Source organism: Molothrus ater, chromosome 1 (assembly GCF_012460135.2).
Source record: "Molothrus ater isolate BHLD 08-10-18 breed brown headed cowbird chromosome 1, BPBGC_Mater_1.1, whole genome shotgun sequence".
NCBI classification, from domain to species: Eukaryota; Metazoa; Chordata; class Aves; order Passeriformes; family Icteridae; genus Molothrus; species Molothrus ater.
In genome coordinates this window covers 36,906,320-36,925,243 of record NC_050478.2, presented here as the reverse complement: position 1 = coordinate 36,925,243, position 18,924 = coordinate 36,906,320, and the positions used below count along the sequence as shown (strand labels likewise).

Genomic DNA, 18,924 nt, shown 5'->3' with positions numbered 1-18,924 from the left:
GCTCCCCTTTCAATTTTACCTGCCTAGACCTGAGATCAAGTCCTTGGATTTCTTTGTTGCTTGTAAGTCTCTTCTGTCTTCCTCCCTTCCCCCAATAATTAATAACCTGAGTAAGGAATGCAGCTCTTTTTTCTGCTTTAGAAGTTACTGTACTTTAGATTTTAAAGATGCCATTAATTATTTCGGGGAAGTAAATCCTTGAGGGCCTGGGTTCAGCTTTTGGCAGGCAGGGCTTTTCAACCCACCCCCCAGTTGCTCAAGAGCATTCACTGTGATGTCTCTTCAAGCTGACATGGTATCTGGATTTTTAAAATATTTTCAATTAACTATTAAAATTTGTGCCTAGAATTTTTAGTCATCCAGATAGAAAGGGCACTGCAGAGCCTATTGCTGATGGGATGAGCAAGATGTATGTAATGGGTTTTTGGGTAGAGCCATGTGAGGACATTCAGAGGGTACTCAACTTTTCAATCGATTGATCGTTTGATCATTGATTTATGTTCTTTAGATGCACCTAAACACTCTCAGTGTTAAAGCTACACTAGTCTTTCTGCAACAGTTTTATCTATGTAGCACCCTATTAAAGGTGAAAATATATAGTTGTTTTTTTCTGCCTCTTTATTAGAATTATGTATAACAAGGATGTAAAGTCACTTTACAAACCAGTTATGAGGCCTGAAACTATTGTGGGAGGAGGGTGAAAACATGTTTTGTTCTGCAAACAAATGCAGTGTCTGACTTCAGTGGTGTCTGTAAGGTGTCAGCATGTCCCTTTGTATCTGTGCTGTAATGTGATCTTCTGCTTCTGAAAAGTGGAGGAGTCCAAGAGAGGAATGGTGCTAGTGTTGAGGGTTTTTGTTGTTGTTGTTTGATTTTTTAAATTTTGTTTTTACACTCCTAAAGTCAGGAGTTATAAGCATCTGTCCTCCACCAGGCTCTCTTGTGAAAAGTACAAAATTAATGCTTTTTTTGGGACTGTGTGTCTCACTTTGAGTACCAACCATTTTTGATTGTATCTTGGCAATTTTGAGAACTGTGTCACGTGAATGATTATCTGCATCACATGGACTTCAAGTTTTAGAGAAGTTACAGGATGAAAAAGGAACACAGATCGTTTTCTTCTGATACATTTTCCTCCTAAAGCATGCATGCATTGTAGAACTGAGCCCTACTTGACTTCTGTTTTCACTCAGTGTTCCTGAGAATGGTATAGAATAGAATGGTATAGAATAACTTGCATTTTAAATATTTGTAGTGATGTTCTTCTTTTTGTAAATACACGCATACACATAACCATGGGGTTTTTTGTTTTTTTTTTTTTCTTCTGGGTACATTTAGTGGGTTAAGAGGCAGTCAAGTAATGCACTTCTTTAGAATTTTGTATTAATTCATATTCGTTCATGTTTCTTGCATACCTCTTAACACAGTCACAGCCAAGTGCTAACCCTGATTCATTTCTTTCTTCATAATTTTATTAAAGAGTTAACAAACCACTTCTCCAGTGTTCTCTAAAGCAAGATTGCAAATAAATTTTTTTTTTCTTCTTATTGGCAAATTTTTGGCTGTGGAGTACTGCACAAGTATAAACAACATGAGAGATCCTTTAACATAACATGAGAGAGCCTTTAGTCGCTTTGCTCCCTAGCTTTGGAACTCATTGCCAATTGAAGTAAGGAAAGCTTGGCTGTTGGGACTTTTAAATCTAGACTTAAAAGTTATTTGTTCTGTTTAGCATTTTTAAAATGATTCTATTAGGAATTGTATGTGCTTCAGTTTTAATTTTAACTCATAATGATTGTAAAGCACCCTGGGATGCTTGCATGAAGGGCGCTACAGAAACCCAAGATTGTATTGTACTGTGTTGTAATGTATTGTATTATTACATGGTACTGGAGTTGGACCACGGACAATTCATATAGAAAGCATTTGAATACTTAGCTAAAGATAAGGGGTGGGAGGGGATACTGTCTTTTCTTGCTTCTTTTCCCCCTTTTCTGTCAGTTATTTTATTAAACTAAATTAACATGGCAGTTATTCCCTAAGAAATGCCAGCATGATTTACTGCTGCAAAGGGGCTCAAAATGTAAACCAGATGATAAACTAAAAATAAAAAAGTCCACATTAAGATTTAATTGCACTTCCCTTTCTATATTACGTTCTTATGTAAAATACATTACAAAACAGTACATTCTTTATCACTTCCTTCACTTTTAACTGAATTTCATTAACAATAAAGAAATATATTGTCTCTATTTTCAGTAATGTCACTTGACAGTTAATCCCTTAACTTGATGTACATGTCTTTAAGATTTTTTTTTTTTTAATAAAGAACACGATAGCACTGACTGGAGCCAAGTATTGCACAATCATGTGATTTGCAAGTTTCCCAGCTCGCAGCTTTGCCAGTGCAGGTCAATTCACACCTGCCACACTTATGCCATTCTGGTCCTCATGTTGCTTTTCCTCGGTGATTGTCAGAGGTAGAGAGAGTTGTGCATGCGGCTCCTTCCTTCCCCCCTCCCTCCCCACTCCAAATGTGTGGTAAACCTTGTGCATTGGAAGTGTCTGCTCAGGAATTAAATGGAGTTTAATTTCTGTCCATTAGAAAGCTGCGATCCACATCACCAATTAAGCCTTCTATTTAAAGGGCGAGGAGATACGTATGTCTACATCTTAATCACTGCTGTGACTGGTTTGCAGAGACCTTCTCTGACTGGTTCAGTTATTACTAGCAGTGGTGGGAGGCACAGGGATCAGCGTGGTTATAAAACCTACCCAAAAGCTGAGCAAATTCTGTAGGTGCTGTAGCGTCACTGTCAGCAGATTTGAAGCTGAGGTACATCTGTGTTAGGGGACGCAGGGGTGTAGGCATAAAGATGAGCCAGGGAAAAATTACTTGGATTGGTAATAATTTTTACCTGGCAGGAGCAAAAGCAAACAGGACCCACTTGTTGAGAGGCAGTGCTCAGAGACATGCAACTCTCTCTCACCTTGTCAGACCGGACTCATTGCATGCCTTCACTATAATCATAACTTAGAAGAAAAGAGATGAGTTTCTCAGACTGAGCAAAACTCTGAAAGCTTGCTCCCCCACCATCACCACTTTTTTTCTTTTTTAATTAGTGATTAAGTTCTTCCTTTTTATATCCAAGAACCATGGTCGGAGAACCCTAAGGCAAGGGTGAGCTTTGTCTCTCTTTGCTTGGACACTTCCTTAAGAGCAGCACAAATGGTATCAGATTCCACTGGTGCCTTGCAGCAGTGATCAGAGGACAGGTTTTTCAGGACAGTAGCAGCCTCAGATGTGCCTCACTTGAAGCTGTGCACTAAACTGCTCAAAAGGAAAAGTTCTGTTCCCCACAGGTGGAAAAGGATGAAATGTTCTCCTCATATACACCTGTCTCACTTATTTTTATTTTGTTTTTTAAGTACTAAGATTTCCTACACTGAGAACTGCTGTTCCTCTATAAGCTTGCACCAGAAGAGGGGAAAGTATGCCTGGCTGTGCCTCTGTTCCAAGGGATTTGATAATATGCAGTAAGCTGTCAGGGAGAAGGATGGCTTTTGTGATGATGAAAAACTGAGACACATGCAGAGGACATTGGTATCAATGGCCTTTCTAGAGCCAGAGAGAAGATTTCAGCTCCATAAGTTTACCTAGGGTGTTTATATTTGATTCAGTGTTTTGGGACTTCCTTAGAATTTTAAGGGTTGTGTGTGTATTTATCTATATATCACAATAAAATTCCACCAAGATATATTTGCCAGCTCGCACATCCCTGAGCTCCTAAATGTGTGTTCCTTACTCTGCACTACTTGTAAGGAGGGTCTTTGTGTGCTAAGTCTAATTCAGCTAATTGTTTTTTTTTTATTTTTAATTTATATATTTCAATGTTAATGCAATGACTACTCAAGAAAAATTTAGTAAATAGAACCCTAAAGTGCACATACATATTCCTCATGGAAAGCTAGCTGGAACATTTCTCTTTTGAGAAACCTTCATTGAATCTTGGATCTTTTTATGAATTCTTCAGAGCGTTTACACTTTTCACAAACTCTTGCTAGTGAAAGATAGCAACACAGAGGCAAAACTAATACCTTGGCTAACACAGCTGCTTACAACGTCACCTTTACAATTTTACGTAGCGAAAGTTAAGAATCCATAGCAAATTTCATTCTATAAATTACTTTTCTCCTGACAATTTTTTATGTTTTTCTCAGTACAGAAAGAAGTGTGTTTGTGTGCTTTTAGCAGCACATCCCTCACAGAATTTGTGTCTATGATTAAGAATAATCAGATGTACATGTGGTTCATAAAGAGGCATGTGACATGAAATGGTAAAACTGAGACTTAACCATTTAAAGAAAGGATAGATAAGGGATGTTACATTTGGCACTGGAGGGGTGTTTAAGCAAGCAATCAGAGGCATGAGAAATGCTCTCAGTAGGAGCAGAAATCAATGAAGTTAAAAAGCTAGTCATAGATTTAAAAAAAGAAAGAAAAAAGGTACATGAAAGGTACATTTAGAGGTTACAGAAAGAGATTACAATGGATATGATGAAAGATCCCAGCACAAGAAGTCTTCAGATAAATACTTGATGATTTCTCTAGCTTAGCCACTGGTAACTTGGCTGAATTTGGAAATTGCTGGATGAAGTTCTAGGGTCTCATTTAGTGTAGATCCCAAAATGGATGCTCAAAATGGCCTCTTTTAATTTTAAAAATGTGCAAAAACTTATGTAGAAAATGAAAAAGAGATTAAAGGAAAGGCTTATCCTTAACACCAAAAGACATTCAACAAGACAACTGTTAGTGCTACTGAGTCTGATGACTTCTTGTCTGGACATTGTGCCTTAGGGCTCAACTTCATGCCAGACATCTGATGCTTTGCTTAGCAGAACAGTGGAATCTGAGAAGAGACTTGCTGAAAATCATGTCCTATTTCCCAGAAAGGAAATCTTCCTTAACATGGTGGGTAATATTTGGCAAAAACTAAAATGAAAACAACCATTGTGGCTGGGTGAAGATAATGCAATTATCAACATCTCTATCAGGAGTATGTATATAATGCAGGTTTGTAGAAAATTTTAGTGTACACAAAGCTTTAATGCATTAATAGGTCTAAAATGTCTTGTATCACACAAAGCATTTGCGTTAGGTTAATATTTGAAAGCATGTTCATTAAGACAGCATCTCAGGAAACAAGGCAGAAGCGCTCTGACCTGGCTGGAACAGAGTGGTTGGAAAGAAAAGCAATCCACCAGAGATGGAGGTGCTGAAGGTGTCTCATATTTTCACCAAACCAGTCTGTGAGATCTCCAAGATGCACCTACCTCTTTATTCTCATACGAGAAATTCTGGTTTGTATCTTAGACTATTCAGATTGTCCTCTTGGTTTCTAGTTTCCCCTAGTATCCATTCATTGCATCCCAAGAAGAGGTGACTGCAGGTGCCCAGGCTTCATGTAGTACATAGCCTAGTGTAGGAACAGCAGCCTTCTGGAGAGAGGCTGAGGCTGTCATCACACAGAACTGGTAAGGAGGGATGTATCTTACCGTGGTTTTCTGGACCTAAAGTCCAGCCCAGGTTGGAGCATGGCTTCTGAGTTTGTCTTCATCCAGCAGAAATTCTGTCTGTACCCCAAGATAGTGTTGTGGTGGGTACCAGTGGGGAGAGCTCCTGAAAACATGCATCCCCAGCTCAAGCTGAAAGAGAAGTGTAAAGCAATCTCTTCCTTTCATAACAGATCTTTTAAATGGAATCCTGGCTGAAATGGATAGCACATTTCTTACTCATGGAACTCTCAAATTTCAGAGCTTTGCTGGCAAAGGCACTTGCATAATCAAAATCTTAGGGTGTAATAACTCACCCCTCAATTTCATTTTCATTCTGTGAAGTAAACCAAGAATTAACTTATTAAATACTGGTTATTTTGCATTCGGTATTTTATCCAAGTTGTTTTTAGGAAGGGTTTACCCAGGACTTTTACTACTAAGTATCTGCCATTTACAAATCGTGTGCAGTAAAATCGAGATTCTTAAAAAGATTTGTGTTGGACATCTGACAATGAAGACAAAAATGCGTTATGTCTCCTTATCTTTTATAGGTTGAGGTTGTGACTTCATTTTCTTTCGGGTTTTTTTTTTTTCAGTCAAAGGCACTGTGCCATGAAGCTTGTAACGCAGTTATGAAGTTCTTCAAATCTGAATTAACATTTCCCACCTACCTATCTTTCTCTCTTTTAAGCTTTTAACCTTTGTAGATATAAGAGTAGTATCTTGGGAAGCAGCTTTTTATTTGAGCTTTATTTATATCCATCAGTGGGAGATGCTCAGAAAACATTGGGAGAATGCTGCTCTGTCATGCAGCAACTGGGAATTTACATTACAGAATGGTAAAAATAGTGCAGGGATCAGTTCCTTCAGATGCTGAATCCTCATTTCTGATTTTCAAAATCTTCCCATGTGTGGGTATATTTCTATCCATATATAAATATATGTGTATATACGTATATATAATTTGGGTTCTTTTAGTTTTGTATCTTCCCTCATTACACCAATGTAGCTCTATGTTTACATTAATACGTACATTTAAAATACTTAAAGACAACATAAGACAGAAAAGGAGGAGGAGATAATTTCAGTTTTTCAAGGATAGGAGAAAGGAGGAAAGGCATACTAATGTATTGGAAGAAAAGCTGATGCCATCACTATAAATCTGTCTTTTATTCAGTTTTAACTTATATGGCCAGCATTTGCCATGCAGATCCTTATTTTCCTGACCCTGGCAACAGTATGGAGGTCAGATAGCCATCCAAGTGCAATGCCAAAGGCACAAACAAAAGTTTTTTTCTTCTCTGTCCATCTGTGGGTTTTTCTCTGATCCTACTTGTTTATAGGGCATATGACAAAAAATTCCATTACATTATTTGCTATAGTTCAATATAATGGATCAAGGAATTTAACATAATTCTTTGCATGCAGTTAAACTGTCCATGTCAGGACTTCTTGCCCAAAAAACAGCTAGTGGCTGGATATATTTGGTCTGCTTTTATTCAGAATGGCAGATGATATTTCTCTGCCATGCCAGAACACTAGGAACGACATTTTGCCTTGGTTGGGTCTTTGCAGTACGTGGGCTGGCATAGGCTCAAGCAGGCTAAAATCTTTTGATTTGGGGATAATCTTGTGTTATCTGGTTGGGGCTTGAATGTTACCTTCTCATTTGAAAAAAGGTTAACGTGGAGCCTCCTGAGAAATAAGCACTCGTAAGAGTTCAGCTTCTGTTAGAACTGATGCTTGCTATTTCCACGCAAACAAAAGCCCCTGATAGTGGCTAGAATAGAGGAAACAAAGTTCCTCTGTCCTTTATGAAAAGATCCCCTCCTCCATCTGCCCCCAAATCTTTAAGTTCTGTTCTGCAACTTTATCACTATTCAAAGTAGGTCTAGGGACAAAGGCTCATAGCTTTTCTCTTCTACTTTTTTTTAAAAATGCATGTTAAGTTTGCAGCATTGGAACATGCCTCCCTGCTGGTGTCTAGGGATGTAAAGCAGAGGATTTATGGGAGACAAAATAGAATAAAGTCTTAAAAGTTTGGCTTTAAAAAATGGAGCCAGTGGTTTGACAGATTGTTCAGTAAATGTTCATTTTATTGAGAATTATAAAAAAGGTGCTTAACGCCTCTGTACCATTAATATAATACATTAAAAGGGTACTGTCAAGATTAGTGTTTCAGCTCTGAAAATTGACTGTAGGGTTTATGGGCAGCACTGTTCATACTCTGCTTGTAAGATGAGGTATCTTCTACTTACCACTTTACAAAACCATTATGTTGTTACAAGGCTTTATGCTGAAAAATTTGATAAATAGTAAAACGTAAATATAATCTCATTTGAAAAGTGAGAGGATAGTTGCTGCCTGTCTTATAGTCAGATTTAGCAGATGCAGGTTTGAATGTAAAACAGTTGTGAAAATAGCCAGTGTCAAACTAGTGCAAAATTAAACTTGTGAGGTGTTCTGTTTTCAGTGTCTGTCATTGTTGAAATACTCCATTTGAAAAGCATGCATTCCTTTCTACAGAAAAAAAAATCAGATTCCTTAGTTGAAATTAATTAGCATTCAGAAACCAGATAGCATGTTTTTGGGTATTCATGAGATCTCTGTTTGAAAAAATGTTTTTAACTTGTAGAAATGTGTTGCAACACACAGATGGGAAGAAAAAGAAAAAAAAAATCTCTTTAGCAAGCACTGTGTGTAAAAGGAATATTACATTTTGCACGCTCCTGATTACCCTGTGTAAACAGTTTTTGACATCTGTCTTTATAGTTTTCGAGGAGAGGAAGACTTTGTTAAAAGAACCATTTTTATACAGCAGTCACCATTTCAGTCTTGCTTTACCTGTATTATGAAAGCAGATGGTCTGCATGTCTTTTGAATATTTATAACTATCAAAAACAATCTCTTGCTATTCACCCTTAGGCTTATGAGATGTCAGGACTGTTCTGGTTGAAAAAAAATCATCTTGGGTGTTTACAGAAAGGGGATTACATTAAGCTGAAATGACTATACATTTTCCAGTTTAATATTTGTCCATCAGCTGTTTAATCGTATTTAGATAATTGTGTAAATAAGTTGTTGCAGCCCTTGCCCCTTCCACTGAGCAGGCTTGAAGCTTTAAACACCAATGAATGAGTTGCTAAAAAGCTCAGATTTTGTTTTCCTAGTTAAACTACCTGGAAGGCCTAAATAAGTTTTGGTTACAGTGCTTCTTTTGAGAAAAATGTTTAAATTGCAAAGGGATCCCTGATATCTAATTCAGCCCAGTTGTTCTAGGAAGCTGCTGTGTCTGTTACTCTCTCCTAAGTCTGTTAGCATATATTTGCTCTTTGTAAATACTGCAGCCCAAGTACCCCTTCATGAGGCATGAAAACAACCTTATTCTGCCCATATAAAAATAATTTTAAGGTTATTTAGTGGAAGTTTTGGGACTGTGGGGGTTAAAAGCTTTTTTGACTGGAAGCTGAGCAATCACTGATAACAGATTTTGCTGTGGTTGGTTGATTTGGCAGAAAAGCATGAACAGTTTTGGTTTAGATGATTGAATTAACCTGATTAACATTGTTTTTGTTGTTTTGCAAAAAGGACAACAGTATACTTTTAGTGATGATCGAGCAACACTTCACCTGGTTGAAGAGCAGTGTTAGAGGCAATGACTCAGAAATGCCTCCCTTGAAGCACCTGCAGCAGTGGCTGCAGCAATGAGCCGGCATGAAAGGCTCGGGTCCTTCCCGTATCTTGCAGGATGCACCTTGCGTTAGATTCTGGCACAAAACAAAAGGTGTCTGATGCTACCATTTTATTGGGTTTCGTTTGATGGGCATATGAAACGATTCCTGCTTGAGATTTATGATATTTCCCCAGGGAGTTCCCCAACTTCTTTGAGAAAAAGATGGTGTCTGGTATTTAATCTCTGGTATTTAATCTTCCAGAGAAAATGGGATTTGGTTCAATCTACGCTGGGTGAACCTCAGCTGAACCTCAGAACAAATTCTACCCCTACCTTCACACAGTTGTTGGATGCCTAATTATAATTAACTTATTTGGCTAAAAAAAGAGCACTTGGGCTGCAGCAGATGGTATCATTCCAGAATAGTGGGATTTCTGTGAAGGTGGCACCATTTCAGATGAGATCTCCCGATTCTCAGAACATGACTGACTGCAAGTGATGTGGTTGGGGGGAGGGAGATATGGGAGAGGGAAAAGAGGGAAATTTGAGATCTTGAAGGCTCACAACTTACTTTTGTGGATAGTGGATAAACTACAAGGAGATAAGTTAAGATTGCGTGTCTGTGACCAGTTTCTGCATTCTCTCAATTTTCTTTGCAACATATGAAAAAGAAATCTGATTATGAATGATGCATGTGATGCATTTGAATATTTGTATGATATATTTCTATTCGTCATCCTTGTATGGAGAGGGCATCTGCCTCTGTGCCTCACAGATAAGGAGGATATGTGCAGTAGTACCAGGATATGATGTGCTTCAAATACAATAATTTTGATTTTGATTATTGATAATTCAAGACATGGGGAACTCCTCGTTGGTAATGACCCAGGTAATATGAAAAGCATCAATATGCCTTCAATCTAGATAGTGAATCTCTGAAGACCACTATCTCATGGGGTTAATCTTAAGTTTTAGGCCGTAAACATACCAGACAGTTATATATGTAGATTGGTATTAAAATGTACAAGAATTCTATAGCAACAGGAAATTTCTATAGCCAAGTGCATCTCTCTGCACTGATGTGACTGCACATTTAATGACAATAAATAAAGAATAGAAACAATGAATTTCAGTGTTGTCAAGATATTTTCTGAGTTAACAAGGTAATAATATTTTATCTGGCTTGTAAAATCTTGCCTTCAGTGAATTGGTAAATAAATCATTGATTCCTCCTGATGAGGATTCTTAGCGTAGGTAATATCACTTGAATGTTTGCATGAAGTGTTCTCAAAGAAAATGCAGGATAATTTTCATTTTTAAATGTGTTTATAATGTCTGTCTTTTTTTTTTTTTAATCCACTTTGAAGAGCAGGAGTGCCATCACAGTGTTAGCCATCAAAGTTTGAAATTCACATTGTGTCAGAGAAACTAAAACTCCCAGCAGTGTTCCTTAAACAGACCAGTCCCAGTTATTTGGTTGTAAAGTAACTGCATTAAATTTATTCCTGAAGAAGGAGGGGATGTGTTGCAAACTGCCATGTCATTTCTGTATTGTTTTTGTAAAATTCCATGGGAGGGAGCACTAGGAAATCTTAGACAAACATCTTCAATAATAGGTAATTTACTAAAATTAATATACGTATTTTCATACTTTAAGTTAGTTAGGCAGGAGAACAAATCTGAAAGGGGCAAAGTAAATAAGAGAAACCCACCTTGAAGTTTAAATGACATCTGCAAAATACACATGAGCTGATGTGGGATGATGGCCTCTGACAGGTGCAGTTCCCCATTTTGCACATACAGGTCTGCAGTTTCTGCAGTAGTCTGTGCAGTCATATAATTTGCCAGCTCAGATCCACAGGACTTTTAAAATCATGCCTTATATATCATGTGCCCATGTTTAAGATGGCTCAATCTATAAAAGAGCTTAAAAGATAATTTTGTACATATTAAACCTTAAGTATACTGCTCTTAAACTGGAAATTGCAATTGGGATCAGCTGAGCTTGGTTCTGGCCTTTCAGGCTGGACTATTAAAATTTCACTCTCCTTTTATACCACTAACAAAAGGCTTCTAGGTAGTTTCAGAAATGACAGATTAGTATCAAGAAATGGCAAGAATTTTGGTAATTTGGAGAAATATTAAAATATGTGCCTGGTGAGTAGGGGATATCCACATTTGGCATAAATAATGCTGCCTCACTCTAGCAGTTCTGAGCCTCCACGAACAGCTTGCTACTGAGCAATGCCTTAGAAAATGGTTATAATGAACTTCACTAAGATCAGTAAGGAAGGTACTTTTAGTCAGAAATTGAACCAGGCTTTTAAAAGAAGAACTTAAAGTAACATTTTTTGCATTTCTACTCCAGGCTCTTCCTTCCAGTGGCTATTGTAGTTGGTGTAACAAAGGGTTGATGCTCTAAATGATTCTTCAGACAGCACAAATATTTCTAAATGTTACATGCTGAATAGTGAAAAAATGTAATAATCAAGGCTTTGTCTTCTTGACTGTCATTGCTGTTTTGATACACTGGACAATTCTTGTAGTTAAGCCAAAAGTAACTACTTTCCACACAGAAATTTAAAGGGTGGCAAAGTTCAGTCTGTTGAAAGTATATTTGCTAATTTTGTTGTTCATACATCATATACTGAGTATAATTTCAAGTTGGAGCATTATCTCATTTTGCAAGGCTTGGTCTTAATTGATTTGTAAAAGAATGTACTGGAACTGAAAGTTTTATGCATTGTAAATTCCACTATTTTAAAATTGGTCAAAACTGAGCAGAAGGTAAATTTCTCACTGTAGCTATCTGATATCTCGAGAACCTTTGAGAAAAAAATCATCTTGATCTTCCTTTGGTCTATTTTACAGCTAATACTCAGTTACAGAATTAGACATGACAATAAGCTTTTCATAAGCCTGTTTTTGCAAATCCCTTAAAATACCCTGTTTTAGGAAAAACAAGGGTTCATCTTGGGTTATTAGATATATATTTTATTCTACTATAAATCCCATATTTTATCCTATTCATAGGTCATTCAGATAAAGTTTTATCCTATGATTTTTTTGGTGTCGACTCTGATAAGTGGCACGGAGCAACTGGACATGGGTAACTTGGGTCACTGCTTGCATTTGTAAAGGCAGTGTAGGAATTGTATGCCTGTGGGGGTGTGTGAAGGGTCAATTAAATTTAAAAGCAGAAATAGGATGAACAAAATTCACTTTCAAGATTAGCATCTTCTTTCTAGAGCTCATCCCATTGCATGATGTTTCTTGTTCAATAACTTTGTTCTTCCCTTAGTACATCTGCTATTTTTGCTCCCATTTACAATATACCTTGGTTTATTTTCATGCTCAATTAATGAGTTTTTTAAAAGGCTTCGGATGATAGGATTTTAAATGCAACATGGTTCTCAAACTTTAAAAATATATTGGCTCAACAATTGAAATAATTTGTGCTTTGACTTGTACTGCTCTATATTACAGATTTTTTTTTCTTCTCCCCTTTTCACACAGAGTATGATTTCTTCCATTGTGAACAGCACTTACTATGCAAATGTCTCAGCAGCAAAATGTCAGGAATTTGGAAGGTGGTATAAACATTTCAAGAAGGCAAAAGATATGATGGGTAAGCAAAAAAAAAAAATTGCCTTGATGGTGGTTACATACCATTATGTGTCACATTGAGGTCTGTCACAGTCATATAAGAAGCCAGTTCCCTTCACGATAAGTTTAGGATGCTTTTGATGAGTAGATGTAGAAAGTACATATATAGTGAAAGAATTCATTTAAATAAATATTTGCTATTGAAACAGCCAAGCTGACTTGGGTTGCCAGAGATGTAAAGCTGTCATTCTGTAAATCTAGAGATCTTCTACCACCCAGAATAATTGTTTAGAAAACCTGTTCCTGGAACTGTGACGAACTGATTTTTTAATGTATGTATTTTTTTTTCTCGTGCTGGCTAATGTATATTTAAAGAAACAGTCTTCTACAGCTATCACTACCTTCCAGCCAGAATGCTGTAATTTTATAAATTCATATCTTTCTCTAACCTTGGGACCCTAATTTCAATTAATTTTAACAAATAGTGGTTGTGACAATTGTTTGCTTGTTGTAAGCACAAGTAAATTATTGGAGAAAAAAAATCTGTCAATTCTGTGATACCTTTTATCTTTCTTAAACCTGTTCACATAATTTTGAACTCCATGTCAGAAAATTTCTACATAGATTTCAACAGAATGGAGAAATAGGACCTCAATATGGATTGAATTTTGAGCTTGACTTAGCTTTCAGTATTTGAGGCAAAATCATTCATCTACCCAAACGGGTTCCTTGCCTTTTATAGCTTAAGGCTGTAATGAAGACAATGCATCACTTTTGTGATAATTGCTTGAATTACTGTTCCGAGTGAATGGCCCACTTGGGTTGATCGCTACTTTCCCTGAGTGAAAAAAGGCAGCTTCTTTCCTTAATCTGCTTTGTACCTCCTGTGCAACATGGAACCCTTCTTCTGAGACCACCAAATTTAGTGGGAAGACTTCACTTGGTTTCAGGTGGTCCATGTGTGAGGTAGCAGAGTGGCCAAATGGGCAGAATGACCTTTCCACAGCAGCCTCTCCCACCTCCTTTGCAGTGGTGCTCATGTATGGGGCAACTCCCGCAAAATTTTATTTATACGCTCTGCCAAGACGGATTCATCTTCCATTCACTTGGAGTCAGTGAAGCCAGAAAATAGAAAATGTATGTTTGTGTATTTTTGTGTAAAATGATACTGGCAGACGAGGCAGCAGCATTGCTCCCAAAGCCACCTGTGTGAGGGGCAGGAGAGCCTCTGCTTGGGTATTGATCCAGGCTGTGGACACCAGAAATCTCTGCAGAACAACTGGCTTGCTTTTTATTTATCAAGTTTCTGCCTGTGATAAGACAGGGGAGGAAGATGGGGATGCAGGTGGGAATCCGAGTGCCGATTTCTTCATCCAGATCTGATACTTGTGGAGGAAAGGGTGGCCTTGCACTGATGACTCTTAGTGAAGATCATAACTACTGTGACAAGCTCAGACACTGCCTTGAAAAAAAAAAAGTCTTACTAGGATAAGAAAAAAATTGGTACAACACTTTTGTGAAAATACTGGACTTTTGGTTTTTAAATAAAGCTTATTTGCTTAAGGCTATTCTTAGACCAGAGCTGCTAAAGCTCTAGAATAAAAAAAGTTACAAATGCTGATAAAAAGGAGACTCCTTCATATCAACCTTGAGTTATTTTATATTGTTTAATCATGCACAAGAGGGGAACTGGAAGAACTCTTGTAGTTTAAAAAACTGTGCTGTTATTTAAAAAGGAGGGTGTGTCAAAGACAGATGAGTTAATATAAGAAAAAATTCAACCATGTTGCAAGTCACTGAAAAAAAACCATGCATACATGGTTGCAAGATAAAGCAGCCCATCTGTGTAATTTACATAAATTATACTAGTTCCTAGCAGTCCCATACAATTGATGCAGCATCTAGAAATTAGCAGAGCATAGGGAGGTCTGCACCTCACCCTACTTATTACAGATTTCCAGTTGCTGGGAACTGCAGATGTCATGGCAGGGACCTCATGGGAGGAGCAAAACCAGTCACCAGGGGCTTCTGTCTCTCTGGCTGGGACATATTTTCCCACAAAAGCCCTCCTTACCCTTTGCACAGATGCACTTGCTGTTTCACCTGCATTATCTTCAGCACAGAGTGGGTTTTTGTCTCTTGTCTTTGCCCTGTCTCTAGTTGTTTACTGCTTTGTCTGAAGTCCCCTGCGTCTGTCACAGTGGAATGCAGCAGCCCCTGCTCATGGTTGGGTTGCATTGCACCATTTTACATTTGTTTATTTTTATTAGCATGTCTTGTGAGGACAGTCAAGGTTGTGATTTTCAGTCTGATGTTGGCCTTTTCAATGTTTCTTTTCTGCTGTAGTTGAGATGGATAGCCTTTCTGAACTATCCCAGCAAGGTGCCAACCATGTCAACTTCGGTCAGCAGCCAGTCCCAGGGAACACAGCCGAACAGCCTCCATCTCCTGTTCAGCTTTCTCATGGTAGTCAACCATCAGTTCGGACCCCGCTTCCAAACCTGCACCCTGGACTTGTATCTACTCCCATTAGCCCTCAGCTGGTAAATCAGCAGCTGGTAATGGCCCAGTTGCTGAACCAGCAGTATGCAGTGAACAGACTTCTAGCCCAGCAGTCCTTAAACCAACAGTACTTGAACCACCCTCCTCCTGTCAGTAGATCCATGAACAAGCCGTTGGAGCAGCAGGTCTCAACGAACACAGAGGTGTCTTCCGAAATCTACCAGTGGGTCCGTGATGAATTGAAACGAGCAGGAATCTCACAGGCAGTATTTGCACGCGTGGCTTTTAACCGAACTCAGGTCAGTCGTCTTTTTTCTTAAAGTCTTTTTTTTTAAAGTCTAAGAGTCTCTTCTCTCTCTCTCTCTCTCTCTCTCTCTCTGTCTAATTAGTAATTGCCATCTTCTAAGTCTATCTTCTCATCTCTACCTTGTCTCTTAGCTCCTCTGAAGGAACCATGCTTTCTTGCAGGATCACTATCCATGTTGGTAACAGTACTGAAATCGTCAGCGACTGGTTTGTGGAAATATCCACAGTTCTTACAGGAAGCATGGTTCCTCTCCAGTTGTGATGGTTTATGAATAGCTGAACTTCCCAATAAAGGAAATGAACAGCTCTATGCAGAGCCATTCACAAAGTCACCAACAGATTGCTTTTGTGTTGTAGAGTTGTACCCACTCTGACCACCTGCACGCACTGAACAACCTGGCTTCTTTCACAGGTGTACTGGAGATGGTCTTTTATCTATACTTGCATTTATTTTTATTATTTCTCAGTGAAAGTCTTAATAGCATATTTTTAGACTTCTGAAGAGATTTAGAATTAAAAGCTTTATCTCTAGATCATCTTCTTCATGTATTTTTGTAGTTTGTTGCAAAAACAGTAGTTGCTGAGCTTGCCGGTGTCCACGTCAGAACATATACTTCAGCTCTTCAATGCAGAAAAAGCCAGCCCTAGCAAAGCTGATAAGTAACACTAAAATGTGTTATTTTTTACACCTGTTTTAGAAGCTAACCCTGTTATAATTTATTCTGCTCTATGAATTTAACTTAATGCCATGTTGCATGGAATTTAATCAAGCAGAAATTATAGAAGAAATGTCAGTATATTGGATGCAAATAATAAGATCTCAAAATTTTAGAAGTATGTTATAACACAAAATAAATTATTTTTAATAGGACATTTTAAAATGGGAAATATTTAAAAAAGATATAGGTAAATTTGCTTTAGGTTCCCTATTTTTAAATGAAAACACATACTTAGGGAACAATTTGCCTATTGTAGATTATAGTATAACAAAAAATATTATCATTTGAGCTTCTCTTGAAACATTTTTGTTTCTCCCTGCATAGCTTAGAGAATAAAAATTCTGTTTCATATACTCTTGTGCAGGTTTGAATCAGCATGTCATTTATAATTGTTCTGAATTACTATTGCCTTACAATATTTTACATACTCCTTTAGCTAAAAGTAAGTAGAGTCATTGTGTGAATTCTCTGTAGGACTCTGTGTGTGTGTGTGTCTTTCCTCTTTACAACAGAGGAGGGTTTCAAGATCTGGGCCTTCCATACCAAATTTCATTGCTTACGTGAACTCATGCAAGGATTATTTACATTAAGTTAGGTCCAGGCAGTGATAGTTGTTATATTTACAGATAAGTGAGTCTTGTTTCATACAGTGTTTAAAAATTTAATTGTTAGTACTCTAAGGTATTAAAGCAATAGTAGTAGCTTCATGTTACAGTGGTTTGCAGCTGCCATCTTACCTGGACAAAAAAACCAAGCAAGTAATTCAGAAAATTAAGTTTATAATATATTTACTTCTTTCTCATGTTTGCCTAAAATCACATTGGTTTATTTAAACTTTCCCCCCTCTGAAGTGGTCAGTTTTTGTCAGCTAGTTTTGCATGCAGCTTTTGGCATTTCCTTTGTGCATAAGCAGTACTTGTTACCTGAAATACAAGGATGATTGGTTCTGCTGGACATAGAATTTGTATGACAGAGTAGGAGAAAATGCTCTTTTGATGTGATAAATGCAACTATAGAAAAAGATTTCTAGTGCAAATACTGATTCTTTACTTTAATATTAGTATTATTACACTAAATATATATTAAAATATGTATTGCTATGTATTTTTCTTACTACAAATGTTATTAAATATTTGTTTAAAGTTCAGTTCTTCTCCAGACTTTGTGGTTTACCAGCTTGGTAAGATGTGTTGAGAGTGACCCAGAACTGGGAGGAAACCCCAAAATGAACATTGAAAACAATTCTCCTAAAGTGATACAAAAAACACCTATATATTTTGGCAATTTTCAATCAAATCTATTTGAAAGAACAGAGAGTAGTATTCCTACATCCTACAAATTGTTTTTGCTAATCAAGTTAGTATTCACAGTTAGCTAGGAAAGATTTTGCAATATTTGTTATGTTTTGTGGCAAACATAAGGAGAAAAAGGAAAAATACTAGGAGCCTAGAGAGTGTCAACATCAGTTTTGCCAAGAAATATCTCAGCATACTTTTTATATGAAGCAAAGCCCCACTGAAATACAGAAGAGTTTGTTGCGGGTGCATTTCACCTTTACAAACCTGGAAATTGTTAATTTTACCCATAGTGACAGGTAATATCCAATGGTAAACAGTTGTACCAGCAATTTTTACATGAAACATTTAAATAGTTTTTCTGCTTGCTGTATTTCTGAATTCTTCACAGCTTATTCAAGAATACATCACACTGAGCTAAAATTAGGATAGTACTTTAATAACTGATGCAGTTGAGGAGTTATTTTCTAATAGTGATGTAATATCCTAAGTTTTGGGGTTTTTTTGCTTGAAAATGCTTGTTTAAATTCATGCTCTGTTTTCTGAGATAGAAAGCTAACTCAGGCTTACCAGTGACATTTTTGAAACTGTCATAAGCATATTTGAGCCGTGTCCAGGGACCATATCATGCCATCAGTTTCTAAAGGCGTAAGAACTCGCTGAAATTGGTTCGGAGTTCTATGCAAGAAAACCCTGGTGTCAAGATGCAGTCTCAGATGAGGGGAGAGATTTGCTTTCAGTGTAAAAGTTAAGGAAGGAAGCAATCTATAAATTAAGAGTTATTTAGCTTAATGTTTAGGCAATAAAATGGACTTCGAAATTGGCTGATGATGCTTTTGTTTTTCAGACTTAATGCTCTACAATATGAATACAGAATTTTGTGATGGTTTTTGGGTGGGAAGTTTCTCCCAGTGTAGTGTGGTAAATCAATACTTGGTCCTAATTTTCAAGATATTTTAATTTGGCTACAAAAATGTCAACTAGAAATATTTTCTATCTTTCCACAATCCAAGAATTTGGCAAAGATATTTCTGAGAACTAGAGAGTCTTTTTTTTTACTATTACTAGTTATCTATAAAGCTGAAAAAAAAACCCCTTAGCTACACCTTAGAAGCGAGTCTTTAAGAAAAAATGTGACTTTAATGTGTTCTTGAATAATTTCTCCCCCATCCTTAAGTTCCAATTGGTAATTTCAAAACTAAATTCTCAGGAATGTGCTTTGTAAACTTTAATCAAGGTCCAGATACCTATAACTTGAATGAAACTT

The 18,924-nt window shown here is 37.2% G+C and overlaps 1 protein-coding gene across 5 annotated transcripts in view; it reads left to right on the top strand.

Annotated features, from left to right (window-relative positions):
- The window catches only part of SATB1 (SATB homeobox 1), a 92,332-nt gene that overhangs the window by 33,116 nt on the left and 40,292 nt on the right, over nt 1-18,924 (top strand). For all 5 annotated transcript variants that reach the window (XM_036406481.2, XM_036406485.2, XM_036406484.2 and 2 more), the window contains 2 exons: nt 12,746-12,857; nt 15,182-15,636. In XM_036406481.2, the coding sequence (XP_036262374.1) occupies nt 12,746-12,857; nt 15,182-15,636 (567 nt within the window). The remainder of the gene's footprint in view (nt 1-12,745; nt 12,858-15,181; nt 15,637-18,924) is intronic.